Source organism: Mizuhopecten yessoensis, unplaced genomic scaffold, assembly GCF_002113885.1.
Source record: "Mizuhopecten yessoensis strain PY_sf001 unplaced genomic scaffold, ASM211388v2 scaffold10733, whole genome shotgun sequence".
Lineage (NCBI taxonomy): Eukaryota > Metazoa > Mollusca > Bivalvia > Pectinida > Pectinidae > Mizuhopecten > Mizuhopecten yessoensis.
This window is the reverse complement of record NW_018408694.1, coordinates 351576-369609: the sequence shown is the minus strand read 5'-3', so window position 1 is coordinate 369609 and position 18034 is coordinate 351576. Positions and strand designations below refer to the sequence as shown.

The following is an 18034-nucleotide window of genomic DNA, read 5'->3' as shown; positions in this document are numbered from 1 at the left end:
GGGTAGTATTGGGTCATAGTCACGGCAATTCGGTGATGTTTTCGGCACCAAATCGCATATTTCCCGATAAAATATGGCAGATGGAAGTAAATAACGTCTACAAAGGTGATATTTCACAGTAATAAAGAAGTATTTGGTTCATAACTGGATCGTATGGGGTAGTATTGGGTGGTATTGGGTGGTATTGGGTAGTATTGGGTAATTAGACGCGCCCAATAAAACAGCTATCACGCGCCCAGGGCGGGTCTATGGTAAACAATGTAAAAATTATGATGTCAATGGGTTTGCTCTGTCGGTAGCGAAAGTAGCCATTGGGTACTTTTATTTTTTATTTGCTACTAAAAATTTGATGTGGCTACTAAATTGACTACTAAGTTTTTAAAAATGGAAAAATTCTGTATCTTTGTCCTAGAAAACAATCCGTCTACTCGAGCTCAAGTGTGTATTGTGGCTGACACTGATTGCGTAAGCATAGTCACCACCGTCACAGATCAGCGCGCGCAGTACGACTGCGAGTTAATTAATACTTTTGTCTAAGCTGTAAATTCAATTATCAAGCTTCAGATGGCAAAAGGTGTTATAATTCTTGTATAATAATTATAATAGACAGTGGGGTCAAGTTAATTGGATGACCCATTGACGTTAAGAAAAACAGTCTGATAAGCGAGTCACACATAGGTGGTCTTGCAGACGTACATTTGACGGCGCCGTAAGCCGATCTGATAAACTCGTTCAAACACATCATCCAACACATTTATGGGTTCAGTATATTTAAATTAGTGTACATGGTATTCATTTACCTTTACCGTAGCAAGCATAATTACATCCGATATGCTTGATTAGAAAGTATAAGTATCGCCTTGAAACACCATGTCAAAGTGCCGATTTTCAGATCAGATTTGAATAGTATTGCACTTCAAAAAAATATTTAATGATTTTAATTGAGGGCCTATCCGTAACAGTTGGAGGCTGAGAAAGTATGGCCACTGTTTAAAAAAAATGGCTACTGAAATTCAAACATGGCTACTTTTTTGGCTACTGATTTTTTAGGTCCAGGTTGAGCCCTGCAACAATCAGTCCATGGCATTTATAGCCTATATGAATGCCAACTGAATTTGGTAGGGTCATGAAGTGGCAATGCCATACAATGGTAAATATAAAGAGAAAAGTAATGACAAATTGTGTGATTTACATTATAGTTAAATACGTCATCACTTCTCCAGCATGATAATGACATTATTTGGGTAATATTTGTCAAGACTTTTAAAGGCAGCAGGGATTTTGCCAGGTGTTTATAGGGTCTGGTATAGGGACCCATTCCCAATTGAAACATGACCCTGAATTTTCCCAATTTCAGTCCTTATTTTCCCAATCGGATTAAATAGCATATTTATACAAGCTTCCAGTCCTTATATGTGCAACGCTCAGTTTTACTTTCCATGATCATGGAGCATCAAAATTCTTAAATAATGAAATTTTGAAATTGAATAAATAAAAACACTGAAAATTGATGTGTTTATTTATGTTATACATTTAAGTGTAAGAATTGAAACAGCTAGAGGAAAACATTTTGCTAATCAGATTGCAGGTTTTCTTTTTTCCAAACTTCTAAACATACATGTGAGAACACTGTCCAGCTCAGGGTCCCTTTCCCAAAGTAGCGGGCGAAAACCCTTACGCAGGGCTTACGTCTGACCGTACCCGTACAATATGTTTTTTACTCCCAAGTTGGAAAGAGCATTCTCTCATTCCTAAGCATGTTTGTCATAGCTGTCCAGGGTCAGAAAGGGGTGTAAGAAAATGCTATCATACACCCATATCACATGCATAATGTCACGAAATCGAGAACATTCAGATACAGCAATGTTGAAATTGCAACTTTTTATATGCTTTATGATCATGCGCTCAATCTGGTGATTGGAGTGAAGGAAAAATACTCTTCGATTCCATATCCAGGGGTGTAGGATTTTAAAACACTGACTCAGAATTTTTAAATCCGTTCAAAACCCTCAAAAGAGCCTCTGATTGTACCCAATATGAAAACCCCAAGGGTGGAATTTTCTTATCCTGCACCTTTGGGTATGAAAGTGTCTTTGAGTCTATTTTATATATGTGTTTTGACTCCAATTTTTAAGGGAAATTACTTGACTCCTGAAATTGCTAAATGTCAGGTGTCAACTGAAAGTAAGGAAACAGAAATGTTGTGAAAAGTTAAAATGTAAATACATATATGGGACAAGGAAAACAAAGATGTGTTAGTATTTTTCTGTCATTACATACACAACCAAAGTCTTTGATTTCATTTATTTACTAATTTGCTCATACTCTAAATATCTGATGTTATTTTTTTATTTTTTTTTTAGGTTTAGAAAAGTATTGTGAACATTTTCACTATGATTGAAAGTGTGCAAGCACGTCAGCGAGGGGCGTACGACTTTGAGGGTCACTATGACAACCTGTGTGCCATGCAGGATTCCTGCCCCCTCCCCGCTGTCAAGGCCCATCTGGGTCAGGGAGTGCTTGACCTCAATGGGGACAGAGTCAGGTAAGTTCTGGGTCAGGGAATGCTTGACCTCAATGGAGACAGTCAGGTAAGAACATGGTCAGACATTCTCGATATCCAGGGGTTACGCTCACTTTCGCTCTCTACATCCCTTTAATATGTCGAAGCAAAATTGAAGGCATGAAGAAAGCTGTTTGATTGGTGTCAGGTAAAAAACTGACCAATCACAAGGCTGATACCTGTCCTTTGAAGATTACAAAGGAGAGACGCCCAACTTCAAAGCCTGTCAATTTTTACTGTTACGTGACCGCAAGATTCTTTTGATGTACATCAAAGGATCTAACTAGTATTCTTATTTCTTCCACAATTGACTGGCTTGAAGTCGGGTGTCGCTCCTCTGTAATCTTCAAAGGACAGGTATCAGCCTAGCGATTGGTCAGATGCTTTTAGCTCACCTGGTGAGCTTATGCCATACCGTGGCGACCGTCTGTCCATCGTCCGTACGTCAACAATTTCTTCTTAACCACTGATTAAAATTTAATTTAATTTGACCGGAAGCATCCCTAGGTGGTGGGGATTAAAAATTGTACAAATGTTAGGGCTGACTCCCTATGGGACTGAGGAGCAGGGCTATAAGCGACTTCTTTTCTGGAACTAAAAGATGGATATCAACCATATTTGACTGGAAGCAAGAGCAGAATGCACATTTGCTTCCAGGATGGCCCTAGGGTCTGGACCCACCCTTGAAGACATAGTCCCTGGGTCATAACTTTAAAACGAATGAGATCCACACCCCAAAACTATATATACAAATGCTGGGCATAAAGAGACGAATGCAGTCATGATATTAGAATATACCCTGGGGTCTGACCGAACCCCTAGGGACCTAGTTTCTGTTTCTTAGTAACAGCTTGCAATTTGGAAACAGTTGAGATTCCCACCCTATAACCATATGAACGCACATATGCTTCCAGGATGGCCTTGGTATCTGCCCCACACTTGGAGACTTAACTCCTGGGTCATAACTTTGAAATGGTTGTGATCCCCACCCCAAAACTATAAATACAAATGCTGGGCATAAAGAGACGAATGTAGTCATGATATTAGAATTGATCCTGGCCACAACCCTATGGACCTAGTTTCTGAGTGACAGCTTGGAAACAGTTGAGATCCCCATCCTATAACCATACATAAAATTGCTGGGCGTGAAAAATCTAATACAGATATTTACATGGATTGGCCTTGGGGTCTGCCAACTTGGATCTCATTTGGAGAATATTTTGCCATGATTGCTTAAAAAAAAAGGTGAGCGATACAGGCCCCCTTGGCCTCTTGTTTTTTACCTATGGCCAACCAAAATAGCTTGCCGCATACCTTCCATTTTGCTATGATTTGAATCAAATTAAATTAGATTCACTATTTTTGAAATTCAATATAGAAATTCAAAAGAATGAACAACTGATTGATGAGCTTTTCTTTCCAGAGCCAATGACTGGCAGCCAGTCCTCAACACCCTCCGGATTAACAAGAACCTCGAGTTTATAGCCTTCCGCAGCTACTACCAGCCTCCCTCCGAGGACAATGGTAAACCTCTGTCAATGTGGTAAAAGTGTATAACTAAACATGACCATTGATAAAGATAATGTGGTTTAGTTGTGTGAGGTGTAGAAAGTCAACTCATTTGACTGAGAATTTCAGGTGGTCTGAATCTTGTAAAGCTTTCATACAATTCAATTTAAAAAGTATTTCTTTGACAATACATACATATTATGTTATTACAAACATGAATTTTAATATATATATCAGATCAGATGTTACATGCATGTAGTACAGTACTGACAAAAGAATCAGACGACAGGCTAAGCCTATATCAGTCTTTTTTTAATTTTATTTCTGGTAGTGATTCATTATAAATCAAAACAAAAGAAAGGGGTTACTACATGTGTAAACACTACAGTGGATCTCTAGTATTTATCCTGAAGTTACATTGACAGAGATCTTAAATTGACTCTATACCTAAATGTTTATAGGTAAATTGACTCTATACCCAAATGTTTATAGGTAAATTGTCTCTATGCCTAAATGTTTATAGGTAAATTGTCTATACCTCAATGTTTATAGGTAAATTGACTCTACCTAAATGTTTCTAGGTAAATTGTCTATACCTAAATGTTTATAGGTAAATTGACTCTATATCTAAATGTTTATAGGTAAATTGACTCTGTACCTAAATGGTTATAGGTAAATTGACTCTATACCTAATTGTTTATAGGTAAATTGACTCTGTACATAAATGTTTATAGGTAAATTGACTCTATACCCAAATGTTTATAGGTAAATTGTCTCTACCTAAATGTTTATAGGTAAATTGTCTCTATACATAAATGTTTATAGGTAAATTGACTCTGTACCTAAATGGTTATAGGTAAATTGACTCTATACCTAAATGTTTATAGGTAAATTGATTCTATACCTAAATGTTTATAGGTAAATTGTCTATACCTAAATGTTTATAGGTATAGACAATTTACCTATAAACATTTAGGTACAGAGTCGATTTACCTATAAACATTTAGGTATATAGGTAAATTGACTCTATATCTAAATGTTTATAGGTAAATTGACTCTGTACATACATGTTTATAGGTAAATTGTCTATACTTAAATGTTTATAGGTAAATTGACTCTGTACCTAAATGTTTATAGGTAAATTGACTCTGTACATAAATGTTTATAGGTAAATTGTCTCCGTACCTAAATGTTTATAGGTAAATTGTCTCTATATACCTAAATGTTTATAGGTAAATTGTCTCTATATACCTAAATGTTTATAGGTAAATTGACTCTATACCTAAATGTTGATAGGTAAATTGTCTCTATACCTAAATGTTGATAGGTAAATTGTCTTTATACATCAATGTTTATAGGTAAATTGACTCTATACCTTAATGTTCATAGGTAAATTGACTCTATACCTTAATGTTCATAGGTAAATCAAAAAGTTTTATTATATATATATCGATCAGTTGTTACAAAATACAAAATTGCATGCATGTAGTACGGTATGACAGGCTGAGTCTGTTTTCTTTTATTTACGCAGTGATTTATCATAAATGTATACAGTACTAGTGTTGTTAGTCTCACCCACACCCACTCTAGCTCATGTTTAATACTCATTGTCTAAGGATGACTTAGTAGGATGTTATAGCTGTCAGCAAGTTAACAAACTAAATCAATTGTTAGTCTCCCTCTCACACACGCCCACACTAGCTCATGTTTAATACTCATTGTCTAAGGATGACTTAGTAGGATGTTATAGCTGTCAGCAAGTTAACGAAATCAATCAATTGTTAGTCTCCCTCTCACACACACCCACACTAGCTCATGTTTAATAGTCATTGTCTAAGGAACAAAACTTGTCTGGATAGTAAGATGATAATTTCAGACAAATGTTTCCCCTTTGATGGTAACTTGTGGTATGTATTTTGATTTCAATGAAGAACAGATTATTTCGATAATGGAATTTATATTCGGAATCGGAAAGGTCAAACCAATCAATTTTCAATTATAATAGATCATTATTTGTAACACTTAAACACAATGGTTGTTGGTGCATGTTTTCATGTACTTTTACAGAGAAGAAAGCGATGATAGAGAAGAGGAAGATGCCGGCCGTTCGGTCCAAAGAGATAACGTACCGGTTGTGTAAAGCTCTGAAAGAATGTCTGGTCAACACTCCAACGCTGTCCTGTCTGGAACTACAGGGTCTGCCGCTCCGGGAACGGGATCTCACCACACTGATGAAGGTTATCTCCCTTCTCTCAATTATCTCCCTTCTCTCAGTTATCTCCCTTTATTGTCATCTTGTTAGAGCCCCTTTTTCATATCCTGTTCAACTGTTTCAACCAGCTGACCGTGAAATGAAAATGACAGGCTCCGATCTGAACCGAGGCTGACCACAGGAGTATTCTGCCTATGTATGTCGAGGGGTCTATATGTGGATGACCCAAACTGAATTGCTAGTTTGCATTATTTCTTAAACAAATTTGATTCACATGTTTATTTAAGGATATGTTGTGTAATTTAATGGGCTTGTGAAAAAGGGACATATTATTCTTGATTTATTGTTATTTGTTTGTCACAAAACTATGAAACTGTGCACTTTTTTAGCTCGCCTCAAGTTCGATCTAAGTGCATTCGTTAATTGTGGAATATTTCTGCACCACCTGAACATTTCAACCAGGTTATCAAAATGTGAACAAGGTTATTTCCTGACTGATCTATTCTATGTAGAGGTCACTAGCTGTATAAATATCAGGGATCACTATTTGTGCTGAACATGGATGTTGATTTCAGGGTCACTACAGTATGTATATTTCTAAGTAACTTCAATATGAAACCTTCAATAAAATACTTATTATTTGCCTAAACCCATTTTACCTGTGAAAAAGCACCAACACATCTTTTTGAAATTTAGAATTTTATTTACTTATATATATTTTTAAATGTTTTAGTCAGTCGTCCACCGGGGGGCACAGTGGTAGTGTGATATAGTTAAATATAGAATATAGAAATTCTAGAGAAAGCACTGGTTATCCATTGTCTTACTTGTATTCACGCAGTGGCTATAACGTAGGAAAGGTTTGTATTTGACAGCGTACATCCAATATCAAAGCATACAAGTTATAATAAAAGGATAGTTTTAGAGGATTGATTTAGAAATATCAAAAAAGCACAGTTGCAGATTAAAATATTTGCGCTACATACCTACCTCCTTCCTACCTACCTATAGCAAGCTACCAACTTAACTACCAACCTACCCAAATTTGAGAAATCATGGGACTGGTTAAGGCTAACACATGTTTGATTACTACTGACCTGACCCAGGTATATTTATATTGTACAGGGCCTGGTTACGGCTAACACATGTTTGATTACTACTGGCCTGACCCAGGTATATTTATATTGTACAGGGCCTGGTTAAGGCTAACACATGTTTGATTACTACTGACCTGACCCAGGTATATTTATATTGTACAGGGCCTGGTTACGGCTAACACATGTTTGATAACTACTGGCCTGACCCAGGTATATTTCTATTTTAAAGGGCCTAGTTAAGGCTAACACATGTTTGATTACTACTGGCCTTACCCAGGTATATTTATATTGTACAGGGCCTGGTTAAGGCTAACACATGTTTGATTACTACTGGCCTGACGCAGGTATATTTATATTTACAGGGCCTGGTTAAGGCTAACACACATTTGATTACTACTGGCCTTACCAAGGTATATTTATATTGTACAGGGCCTGGTTAAGGCCAACACATGTTTGATTACTACTGGCCTGACCCAGGTATATTTATATTTACAGGGCCTGGTTAAGGCTAACACACATTTGATTACTACTGGCCTTACCCAGGTATATTTATATTGTACAGGGCCTGGTTAAGGCTAACACATGTTTGATTACTACTGACCTGACCCAGGTATATTTATATTGTACAGGGCCTGGTTACGGCTAACACATGTTTGATAACTACTGGCCTGACCCAGGTATATTTCTATTTTAAAGGGCCTAGTTAAGGCTAACACATGTTTGATTACTACTGGCCTTACCCAGGTATATTTATATTTACAGGGCCTGGTTAAGAACACTACACTGAATCACCTCTCATTGGAGTATTGCCGCATTGGGGACACTGGTCTAGAAAGTAAGTACAAAATTATCCCCCCTACTTGTGTAAAATATAATAAATATTAATAAATTTAATTTAAAATTAAATTTATTTTACAACAATTATGAAACAAAATATGTCAGCTTATGTTCATCACTGTTGTTGGCCCGAGTATTAGTGGGTAAGGGGAATAAAACCCTGGCTATCTTTGTAAAAGGCAATCGCGCTATTCACTGTTCCACCAAACCACCTGGGTATATCTATGCAATTACAGGTGACTTGACATTTACTTTAGAGTTATCTCCCCTATCCGTGTACATTAGAGTAGAGGACGTAACTGGAATTATAGTGTCCTTCCCCCCTACCTGTGTATGCAGGATAAGGTGACTTGATTAAACTGTAGAGTTATCTCCCTTACCTGTGAATGAAGGAAAAGACGATACCGTACCAGCAAGGACATAAGTATGAAGTTATTCCCTGTGTACATTACAGAGTGCTTAAGAATTGCTGAGTCCCATGTGTTAATAGAATACAAACAATATTTTTCAAGCATGTATATTTGTGCAGTACTTAAAGAAGAAAAATATCTGGGTGGTCGGGTTGCACAGTGGATAGCGCACTTGTCTTTCACGAAGGCGGCAAGGGTTCAGTTCTCCGATCGGACATGAAAAAGCATGGGGTCACCTGCCCGACCATGTTGGTTTTCTTCGGGTACTCCAGTTTCCTTTCACAGCAAGACCTCCTGCCATCTAACAGCCAGGCCAACAAGAGTGATTTATATAAGTAGTTAAAACTTGTTTCATAAATGTTGTAAAATAAAAGTTTATATAAAAATATCTGCTTCAATAATAGTTTTACAATTGAAAACTAAAAGATGTATGATTTTCCCCTTTGTAAATTCAGACACCTGTAAAGATTGATTCTGTCATTTCAGTTGTGTGTAAGGGTATTAAGAATTCCACAACCATCAATTCTGTCAACTTCACTGGCTGTAGTCTGACGGGACGCGGGTCCGAGTCTCTGGCCAAGGTCATCAAGGTAAGTCATGTTTATATATACTTTTCATTTCACACACCTGATTTAACAATGTAAATTATACACTTTTAACACCAGATTTGACGATGTACTTTAATATCCAACATGATTAAAAATGGCAGATAAACACTGATTTCTCTGTTCGTCCGGTTTATTTAAAGATATTATATCTGACCAAATATTCCATTCACAATGTCGGTTATGTTAAAATTACTGACAAATGAAGGAGTCACAAATACCTGGGTATTTCACTGAACAAAAGTTTTCTGGTAAACAGTATACTACCACAAAACAGGTTATTTACACAGGCTTAAATTTTCCTGATTTTGACCCAAAATTGTGGAATTAAATTCACACAAATTATAATTTGGGGATCTAATCATGTGGAGAACTAAAGTTTTCAGTTACTGTCTCTGATGTTGATTGGAGATATCTCCAGTTGAGTTTCGTATAAAAATGCAAATATTCACAAATATGCGTTTACTCCCGTAATAAGAATATATGAATGTACATACATATGTATATGAATCTTACTCCCACATTCTCACTATTACAGTTACGAAGAAGTTTATTTTCACGGCTCATTTTACACTTGTGATATTATTCTGCAGATCATACTTTTTTGCGATCATATTAATAACCCCTGAAATTGCAAACGTGTTATTCCCGCGGAAATATCCCGCTATATGATATATGCAAGAAGGATAATTTTCCTACATTAATAAATCTGGCTATTTAACTGGTAGAATTAAGCATGTGTACATGTGAATTGATGAAAGAAAAGAACAACACAAGGTCTCGTCGTATTTAATGTGTTGAAGGGACACTGATTGCCTTTTCTGTTGGTCAGTCCAACAATCTGTCATGCATCCATCCAGATTGTGTTATTAGCTCCATTATTCTAAATAGCAGGGCCTGTATTCATGACACTATTCTCATGCTCAAGCATGGATTCTGTGCTCAAACTAACTTTATTGTAACTCGCTTAAATCATGTCAAACGATCAAAAAGACAAATGTAAACATTGAAAACAGTTTTCGACCTTAAGTCTCTTCAATATTTTTCTAAATCATTGAACATTTAGATATTTTATTTCATTACGAAAACAAGAAATTTGGCTTGAGCACAATATTAATGCTTTAGCATGAGAATGGGCCCAGATGTCAAACAGTCTTCAGATTTGTATATTAGACTATATCTTCATGAATCCTACACCAACATAAAATGTAGGTCGATGATCTGTAAGATGAGTGTACAATTACTCATCTTTTCCTGTCATGATTTGCAGACTTGTATCTCATTATTTGTCATGTGTATCTGTTTGAACAATCTGAATAAAATTTAAGTAACAAAAAGCAAAAAGGTAGGTCAATGTGGCCTATATTCGTTGCTTCCTTGACCTTTTGTATTTTTCGCCAATCTCCGGTTCTTTGGTTTGAGTTTGCATTTAGCTCCTAATTACTGACAACTGTCATATCTGATGAAATGATTCAGTGATACTGTCTGTTCAATCTAGTTTACTGACTCTGTCATATCTGATCAAATGATTCAGTGATCCTGTCTGTTAAATCTAGTTTACTGACTCTGTCATATCTGATCAAATGATTCAGTGATCCTGTCTGTTAAATCTAGTTTACTGACTCTGTCATATCTGATGAAAGGATTCAGTGATACTGTCTGTTAAATGTAGTTTAATGACAACTGTCATATCTGATCAAATGATTCAGTGATTCTGTCTGTTAAATCTAGTTTACTGACTCTGTCATATCTGATGAAAGGATTCAGTGATACTGTCTGTTAAATCTAGTTTACTGACTCTGTCATATCTGATGAAATGATTCAGTGATACTGTCTGTTAAATCTAGTTTAATGACAACTGTCATATCTGATCAAATGATTCAGTGATACTGTCTGTTAAATCTAGTTTACTGACTCTGTCATATCTGATCAAATGATTCAGTGATACTGTCTGTTAAATCTAGTTTACTGACTCTGTCATATCTGATCATATGATTAAGTGATACTGTCTGTTAAATCTAGTTTACTGATTCTGTCATATTTGATCAAATGATTCAGTGATACTGTCTGTTAAATCTAGTTTACTGACTGTCATATCTGATCATATGATTCAGTGATACTGTCTGTTAAATCTAGTTTACTGATTCTGTAATATTTGATCAAATGATTCAGTGATACTGTCTGTTAAATCTAGTTTACTGACTCTGTCATATCTGATCAAATGATTCATTGATACTGTCTGTTAAATCTAGTTTACTGACTCTGTCATGTCTGATCAAATGATTCAGTGATACTGTCTGATAAATCTAGTTTACTGACTCTGTCATATCTGATCAAATGATTCAGTAATACTGTCTGTTAAATCTAGTTTACTGACTCTGTTATATCTGATCAAATGATTCAGTGATACTGTCGGTTAAATCTAGTTTACTGATTCTATCATATCTGATCATATGATTCAGTGATGCTGTCTGTTAAATCTAGTTTACTGACTCCGTCATATCTGACCCGATGTTCCAGTGTCACTGTTGGTAAAGTTAGACTTAATGAGATAGTCATATCCAGCCAAAAGACCATTTCCCAGTCAGTAAAGCCAGGTCAAACAAAGGCTCGGTTTTTCACTGCTGAAGTGAAAATGATACATTTATTATGCTCGGGGGAAAAACTACAACATTATAAAATAGTAGGGATGGTCAGGTTGATGTGTCTTTATTGTCGTCTGCTTCCTTCGTTTGGATCTCAGTTATGGTGGCTGTTGTTTATTTTCTAGAGAGGCTGCGAAAATGTGGAATATGATCACAGAAACTTCAGTGTATGAGGGTGAAATGTTTTATTGCCCTGTCATGTGACAAGAATCATCCAATCAGACACGCTCTTATAAAGATGAGGTATAACTATATCTGTAGTCACTGTAATAATAAGAGGTGTTTATGTTAGTAAAATTCAAGCCACAAATCCCAGATGTTTATAGATGAAATAGGACGACCACTAGTCTATAAACATAACTTACATATGAATACTTTGTGTCTATAAAGGCCACCTATATATAAATACCATGTGTACCTGTCTATAAAGACCATCTGTCTATAAATACTATCTACATATAAATATCATGTGTACCTGTCTATGAAGGCCACCTTTATATAAATACTATCTACATATAAAAAAATGTAAACCTGTCTATAAAGACCATCTGTCTATAAATATTATCTACTTATAAAAACCATGTGTCCCTGTCTATAAAGACCATCTCTCCATAAATATTATCTACTTATAAAACCCATGTGTACCTGTCTTAAAAGGCCACCCATATATATATAAATACTATCTACATATACATATCATGTGTACCTGCCTAATAATGCCTCCTTTATACAAATACTATCTACAAATAAAAAAATGTAAACCTGTCTATAAAGTCCATCTGTCTATAAATATTATCTACATATAAATATCATGTGTACCTGTCTTTAAAGCCCACCCATATACAAATACTATCTACTTATAAAAACCATGTGTACCTGTCTATAAAGACCACCTGTCTATAAATACTATCTACATATAAATACCATGTGTACCTGTCTTTAAAGGCCACCCATATACAAATACTATCTACTTATAAAAACCATGTGTACCTGTCTATAAAGGCCACCCATATATATATAAATACTATCTACTTATAAAAACCATGTGTACCTGTCTATAAAGACCACCTGTCTATAAATACTATCTACATATAAATACCATGTGTACCTGTCTTTAAAGGCCACCCATATACAAATACTATCTACTTATAAAAACCATGTGTACCTGTCTATAAAGGCCACCCATATATATATAAATACTATCTACTTATAAAAACCATGTGTACCTGTCTATAAAGGCCACCCATATATATATAAATACTATCTACTTATAAAAACCATGTGTACCTGTCTATAAAGGCCACCCATATATATATAAATACTATCTACTTATAAAAACCATGTGTACCTGTCTATAAAGGCCACCCATACATATATAAATACTATCTACTTATAAAAACCATGTGTACCTGTCTATAAAGGCCACCCATATATATATAAATACTATCTACTTATAAAAACCATGTGTACCTGTCTATAAAGACCACCTATCTATAAATACTATCTACATATAAATACCAGGTGTACCTGTCGATAACGGCAACCAGTATATAAGACCACCTGTCTATGATAACTTTATTATAAGGACCATTTTCCTCTCATCCATTTGGCTAGGCTTATTTCTATATATATATACCAGTCAGATAATTCTCATTGGAGTTACCTCTCCTGTGTTGTAATTTTCATTTAATGGAATTTTATAAGGTTGCTGTCTCTTTATCCACATCAGCATAATGTGAAATACATTGTGTTATAGATATAATTCATTCCATTATCAGTGTCATCTATTATTCTTCAAGTAAAGCAATATTTTCTGAAATTTAAATGGCAATGATGTTTGAGTAATTTCTGACTGTGTCCCAAGTTTTTCTGAGTGCAGCAAAATCAAACAGATCATCCACCAAAGTTAGGAATGTATAGCTTTTCATTAACTTTAATATGTTTATCATGTTACCACACAAACTTCCATGTTGATTGTTCTCTAATATCTGTTGAAAATTTAAGTTGTATGCTAAATTTTGTCTGAAGATTTGTTCTATGAAGTGTTTTGTGTAGCTATAGTTTACTGAGTATAAATCTCATCTAGATTATACATGTGTGATTTCTAATATTTGACGAAGAAACCTGTTCAAAATGGTGACATATATATATTCACTGTATATATATAATATTTCTTTTATTTATCAACATTAAAATGTTGTTGCCTATTTGATGAAGAGGTTTTATTCCTGTAATGATAAGGGCGTGTTTGACTAGCTGGCCTACACATTCTTCATTGTAGGCCAGGGTTGTAGTGGCCTTTAATACTAAGTATAGTTTGTTACTTAATGAAAAGGTTTCACTCCTGTAATGATAAGGGCGTGTTTGACTAGCTGGCCTACACGTACTTCATTGTAGGCCAGGGTTGTAGTGGCCTTTAATACTAAGTATAGTTTGTTACTTAATGAAGAGGTTTCACTCCTGTAATGATAAGGGCGTGTTTGACTAGCTGGCCTACACATACTTCATTGTAGGCCAGGGTTGTAGTGGCCTTTAATACTAAGACTAAAAGTGGCCTAGCGAATCATTTTTTAGAGTGTATGCTTACAGAGGTCGAGTGTCCGAGGCACATATCGTCAGAGGAGGGCAGTGGGTATGTGAGGGACCATAACTGGACAAAATTCTACTAGGTGCTAGAAGCAATCTCTGTTGTTCTGTGAACTCCTTTTAGACTGATTAGTAACAAGTAAAACCCAACTTTTTATATGAAGAGTTTTTAATTTTGTACTTAACTAACTTGTTTTTGAAGTGTATAGACATAACATAACAACACTTTTTTATCAGACTAAAATTTTAAGAAGATTCTTTTTATGATACGGACAATCCATATTGATCGTAAAAAAAAAATATATATATATATATATATATATGATTAAAAAAAGTCTTGTAAATTTCAGTGTTTGCTTGAGCATACAAGCATATGTGTATGCTACCCCACTGACTAATATATCTTACAATGAATTGTATATCATATCAACACATTCACATGTACATTGGAATATGAAAACAATGGTTTTGTGATACATATTAAACTGTACACTTAGAAGACCTTTTAATGTAGCAATTCAAGATGGCAACTGACTTGTTGAATTGTGATAGAAGTTAAATTGGAAGTGATGCAGTGTCCCTTGGAATTCTAACAGGTGGCAGCAGAAGTGTTGTTGGCTAGTAATGCCTCACATTCTTAAAAAAGGGCGATCAGATGTGACGAATATGTCTGTCAGTCTGTGTTGTCTCCAGTGTCCACCTCACACGTTCGTTGGTATCAGCTACTCCCAGCTGTTAGATCAGTGTTTTGTCATTTTACATACTTATTACCGGTACTTTTATTATTAGTATTTTCCAATGTTAAATTAATTTATTTTTTACAATTTCAAACTGTTAAGTTATTTAATGTAAAATAAAATAATAAACATATTAAATAGACATTTATTAGATATACTTTTTGAGGTATTATTGATACAAATATACTTTGCAATAACTGTGAGCCCTTGATATTTATGTATTGTGGCTTTGTATAGCAATATGTATTGTGGCTTTGTATAGCAATATGTATTGTGGCTTTGTATAGCAATATGTATTGTGGCTTTGTATAGCAATATGTATTGCATCATGAACTCAACGACAACTCTGCACTACTAGCTGAATAACTACTTGGGATTTGTTGGTGTTTACAAGGCTTTTTGTTCAGAAATCTTCGTTGATTGGCAGAATGTTTCCATGCTAAAATTAGATTCCTTGCCTAAATATATATAACTATCCACAGAGTTATGGCTGTTTGTTAAGTTTTTATACATATAGGATCTTACACGAGTTTCCATTTCATATGAGATTTTATGAATGAGTCTAAGAATTTTTCAATTTAGCAAGCTTCTGGCGAGCTAAAATGAAAAATTCTTGACGAGTTTCATAAATTTCATATGGAATGAAAACAAGTGTAAGGTCCTTTTTATCACATAATCAAGATTTGTGCCTTTATTCGTGTGAAACAACTATTTTCATGCAACCTTGAAATGCAAAAAAGCCACCATTTTGACTCCAGTGCGTAAGTCTGTGACGTCATGTATTTGTCCTAGGTGTGACCTCACAATTGAAACAGTTGAAACTTGCAACCAATCACAGGGCTGATAGGTCATATTACATGGGTTAATACGCAAAAACAATATGACATGGGTATATTCACTGGTAACACAATACATCATGTGGTACAAGTCAATGTCGAGGTCACTATTACTTAAAATAGATTTTTGGCGGTGGGGTGGGGAGAAGTAAATTACGGTCCTAAGTAAATATCTCAAAATCCAAAAGACTGCTCACAATCATTCTCAGAAATTTGACATGGTTATACAGTGTGATACGAAAATTGATAAATTGATGTGCAATTAGTGTTATACTCCCCAGGGAGTTGAGAAAGGTATTGGCTGGTTGCAAAGGCCCTATAACCACAAACTAGGTTGTGATGAAGGAGTACATAAGAACCTCCAATTATTATTATTATTATTAGTAGTAGTGTTTTGAAAAGTTTCAAAGGTGTTNGGGGGCTTAATGACCTGTCAGTTTTCTAGTTAGGAAGTACATGACTGGTTGTATATACTAGACAAACACTGTGACTGCTGTTGACAGTAGCTCTAGCCAGACTAATATTGACAGTCTGTACTACCATATCACAAATACAATATTATCCTTGTACAATTAACACACCGCTGACTTTGGCCGTTAATTGATGCTCGTTGTAAACATGTCTGGGATGTTAACGTGTCAGAATCAATGGTACTGGATTATCGATGTTTGAATCTCTATTTGAGCTAATATTCCCTAATGTTCGGAAGAGAGTCCATCAGAGTCTCCATGCATCAGGCTCCGATTCACGTATAGAAAACCATGTGGGTCTGTTCCAATGTCTAGCTGTACTGTACTCTACCTAATAAGGCTATTATATGTGTTTACAAAGACTACCTGGAAAAGGAGTAAATCATGGCTGCCTGTTCATTCTGTTCTTCGTAGTGATTTGGATTTTTTAGGTCACCTGAGCTTTAGCTCAAGTGACCTATTGCTATCCGTCTTCGTCTGTCGTCGTCGTCCATCTTCCGTCGTCCGTTAACATTTTACATTTCAAACTTAAAGTCAAGTTCTGCTGGGCCAATTGAACTGAAACTTTGTAGGAATGATCGACTCATGGTCCTGACAAAGTGTTGTTATTTTGCGGGTCTATCAGAAATCCAATATGGCCACCACAACTGCCATTTTGAAAAACTATTTCAAACTTAAAGTCAAGTTCTGCTAGGCCGATTGAACTGAAACTTGGTAGGAATGATCGACTCATGGTCCTGACAAAGTGTTGTTATTTTTCAGGTCGATCAGAAATCCAATTTGGCTGTCATGGTCGCTATTTTGTAAATACCTATTTCAAACTTAAAAACAAGTTCTAATAGGCCGATCTAACTGAAAATCGGTCTAGGAATGATCAGCTCATGGTCCTGACAAAGTTAAGTTAACATTATACTTAACTATTTTTTCCTCAAATTGGTACATATTTCAACACCAAAAATAAATACTGTAGGACTCAGGTGACCGTTAAGGCCCAGGAGTTGACCTGGGGACCATGCATGAATAAGGTAACTGTGATGTCATGTATGAGTTAGGCCAATGTTGACCTGGCCTCTGGGGTCATGTGTTGACCTGGCCTCTGTGCTCATGTGTGAATGAGGTGACTATTGACATGTTTGAATTAGGTAAATTTTTACCTGGGAGTCATGTATGAATCAGGGAAATATAATTTATCCTGTGGTCATGTATGAAAAAGGTACACGTTGACCTGGGGGTCATGTATGAATAAGGTAATCATTGACCTAGGGGTCATGTATGAAGCAGGTAAACATTGACCTGGGTTTGTGTGATTCATGGTAAATGTTGACCTCCAAGTTACATGTCTGATTGTCTGGCCTCACCTTAGCCCTCCTATTGTCTGATAAACAGGCCAACCAAGATAGAATACATCCAGTGTATGGAATATTGACCGGCACATTGTGTTGTGATAGAGAGTTAATTCAACTTGACTTTTGTCTACAGTAGTTCCCTTCGGACAGACAGTATCATCTGGTCAGTCTGTCTCTAGAT

The 18034-nt window shown here is 35.6% G+C and overlaps 1 protein-coding gene across 1 annotated transcript in view; it reads left to right on the top strand.

Moving 5' to 3' along the window:
* The window catches only part of LOC110462031 (centrosomal protein of 78 kDa-like), a 111636-nt gene that overhangs the window by 4615 nt on the left and 88987 nt on the right, over positions 1 to 18034 (top strand). The window contains exons 2-6 of the mRNA XM_021515803.1: positions 2364 to 2545; positions 3987 to 4087; positions 6140 to 6309; positions 8144 to 8216; positions 9115 to 9218. Of these exons, the coding sequence (XP_021371478.1) occupies positions 2394 to 2545; positions 3987 to 4087; positions 6140 to 6309; positions 8144 to 8216; positions 9115 to 9218 (600 nt within the window). The 5' untranslated portion in view covers positions 2364 to 2393. The remainder of the gene's footprint in view (positions 1 to 2363; positions 2546 to 3986; positions 4088 to 6139; positions 6310 to 8143; positions 8217 to 9114; positions 9219 to 18034) is intronic.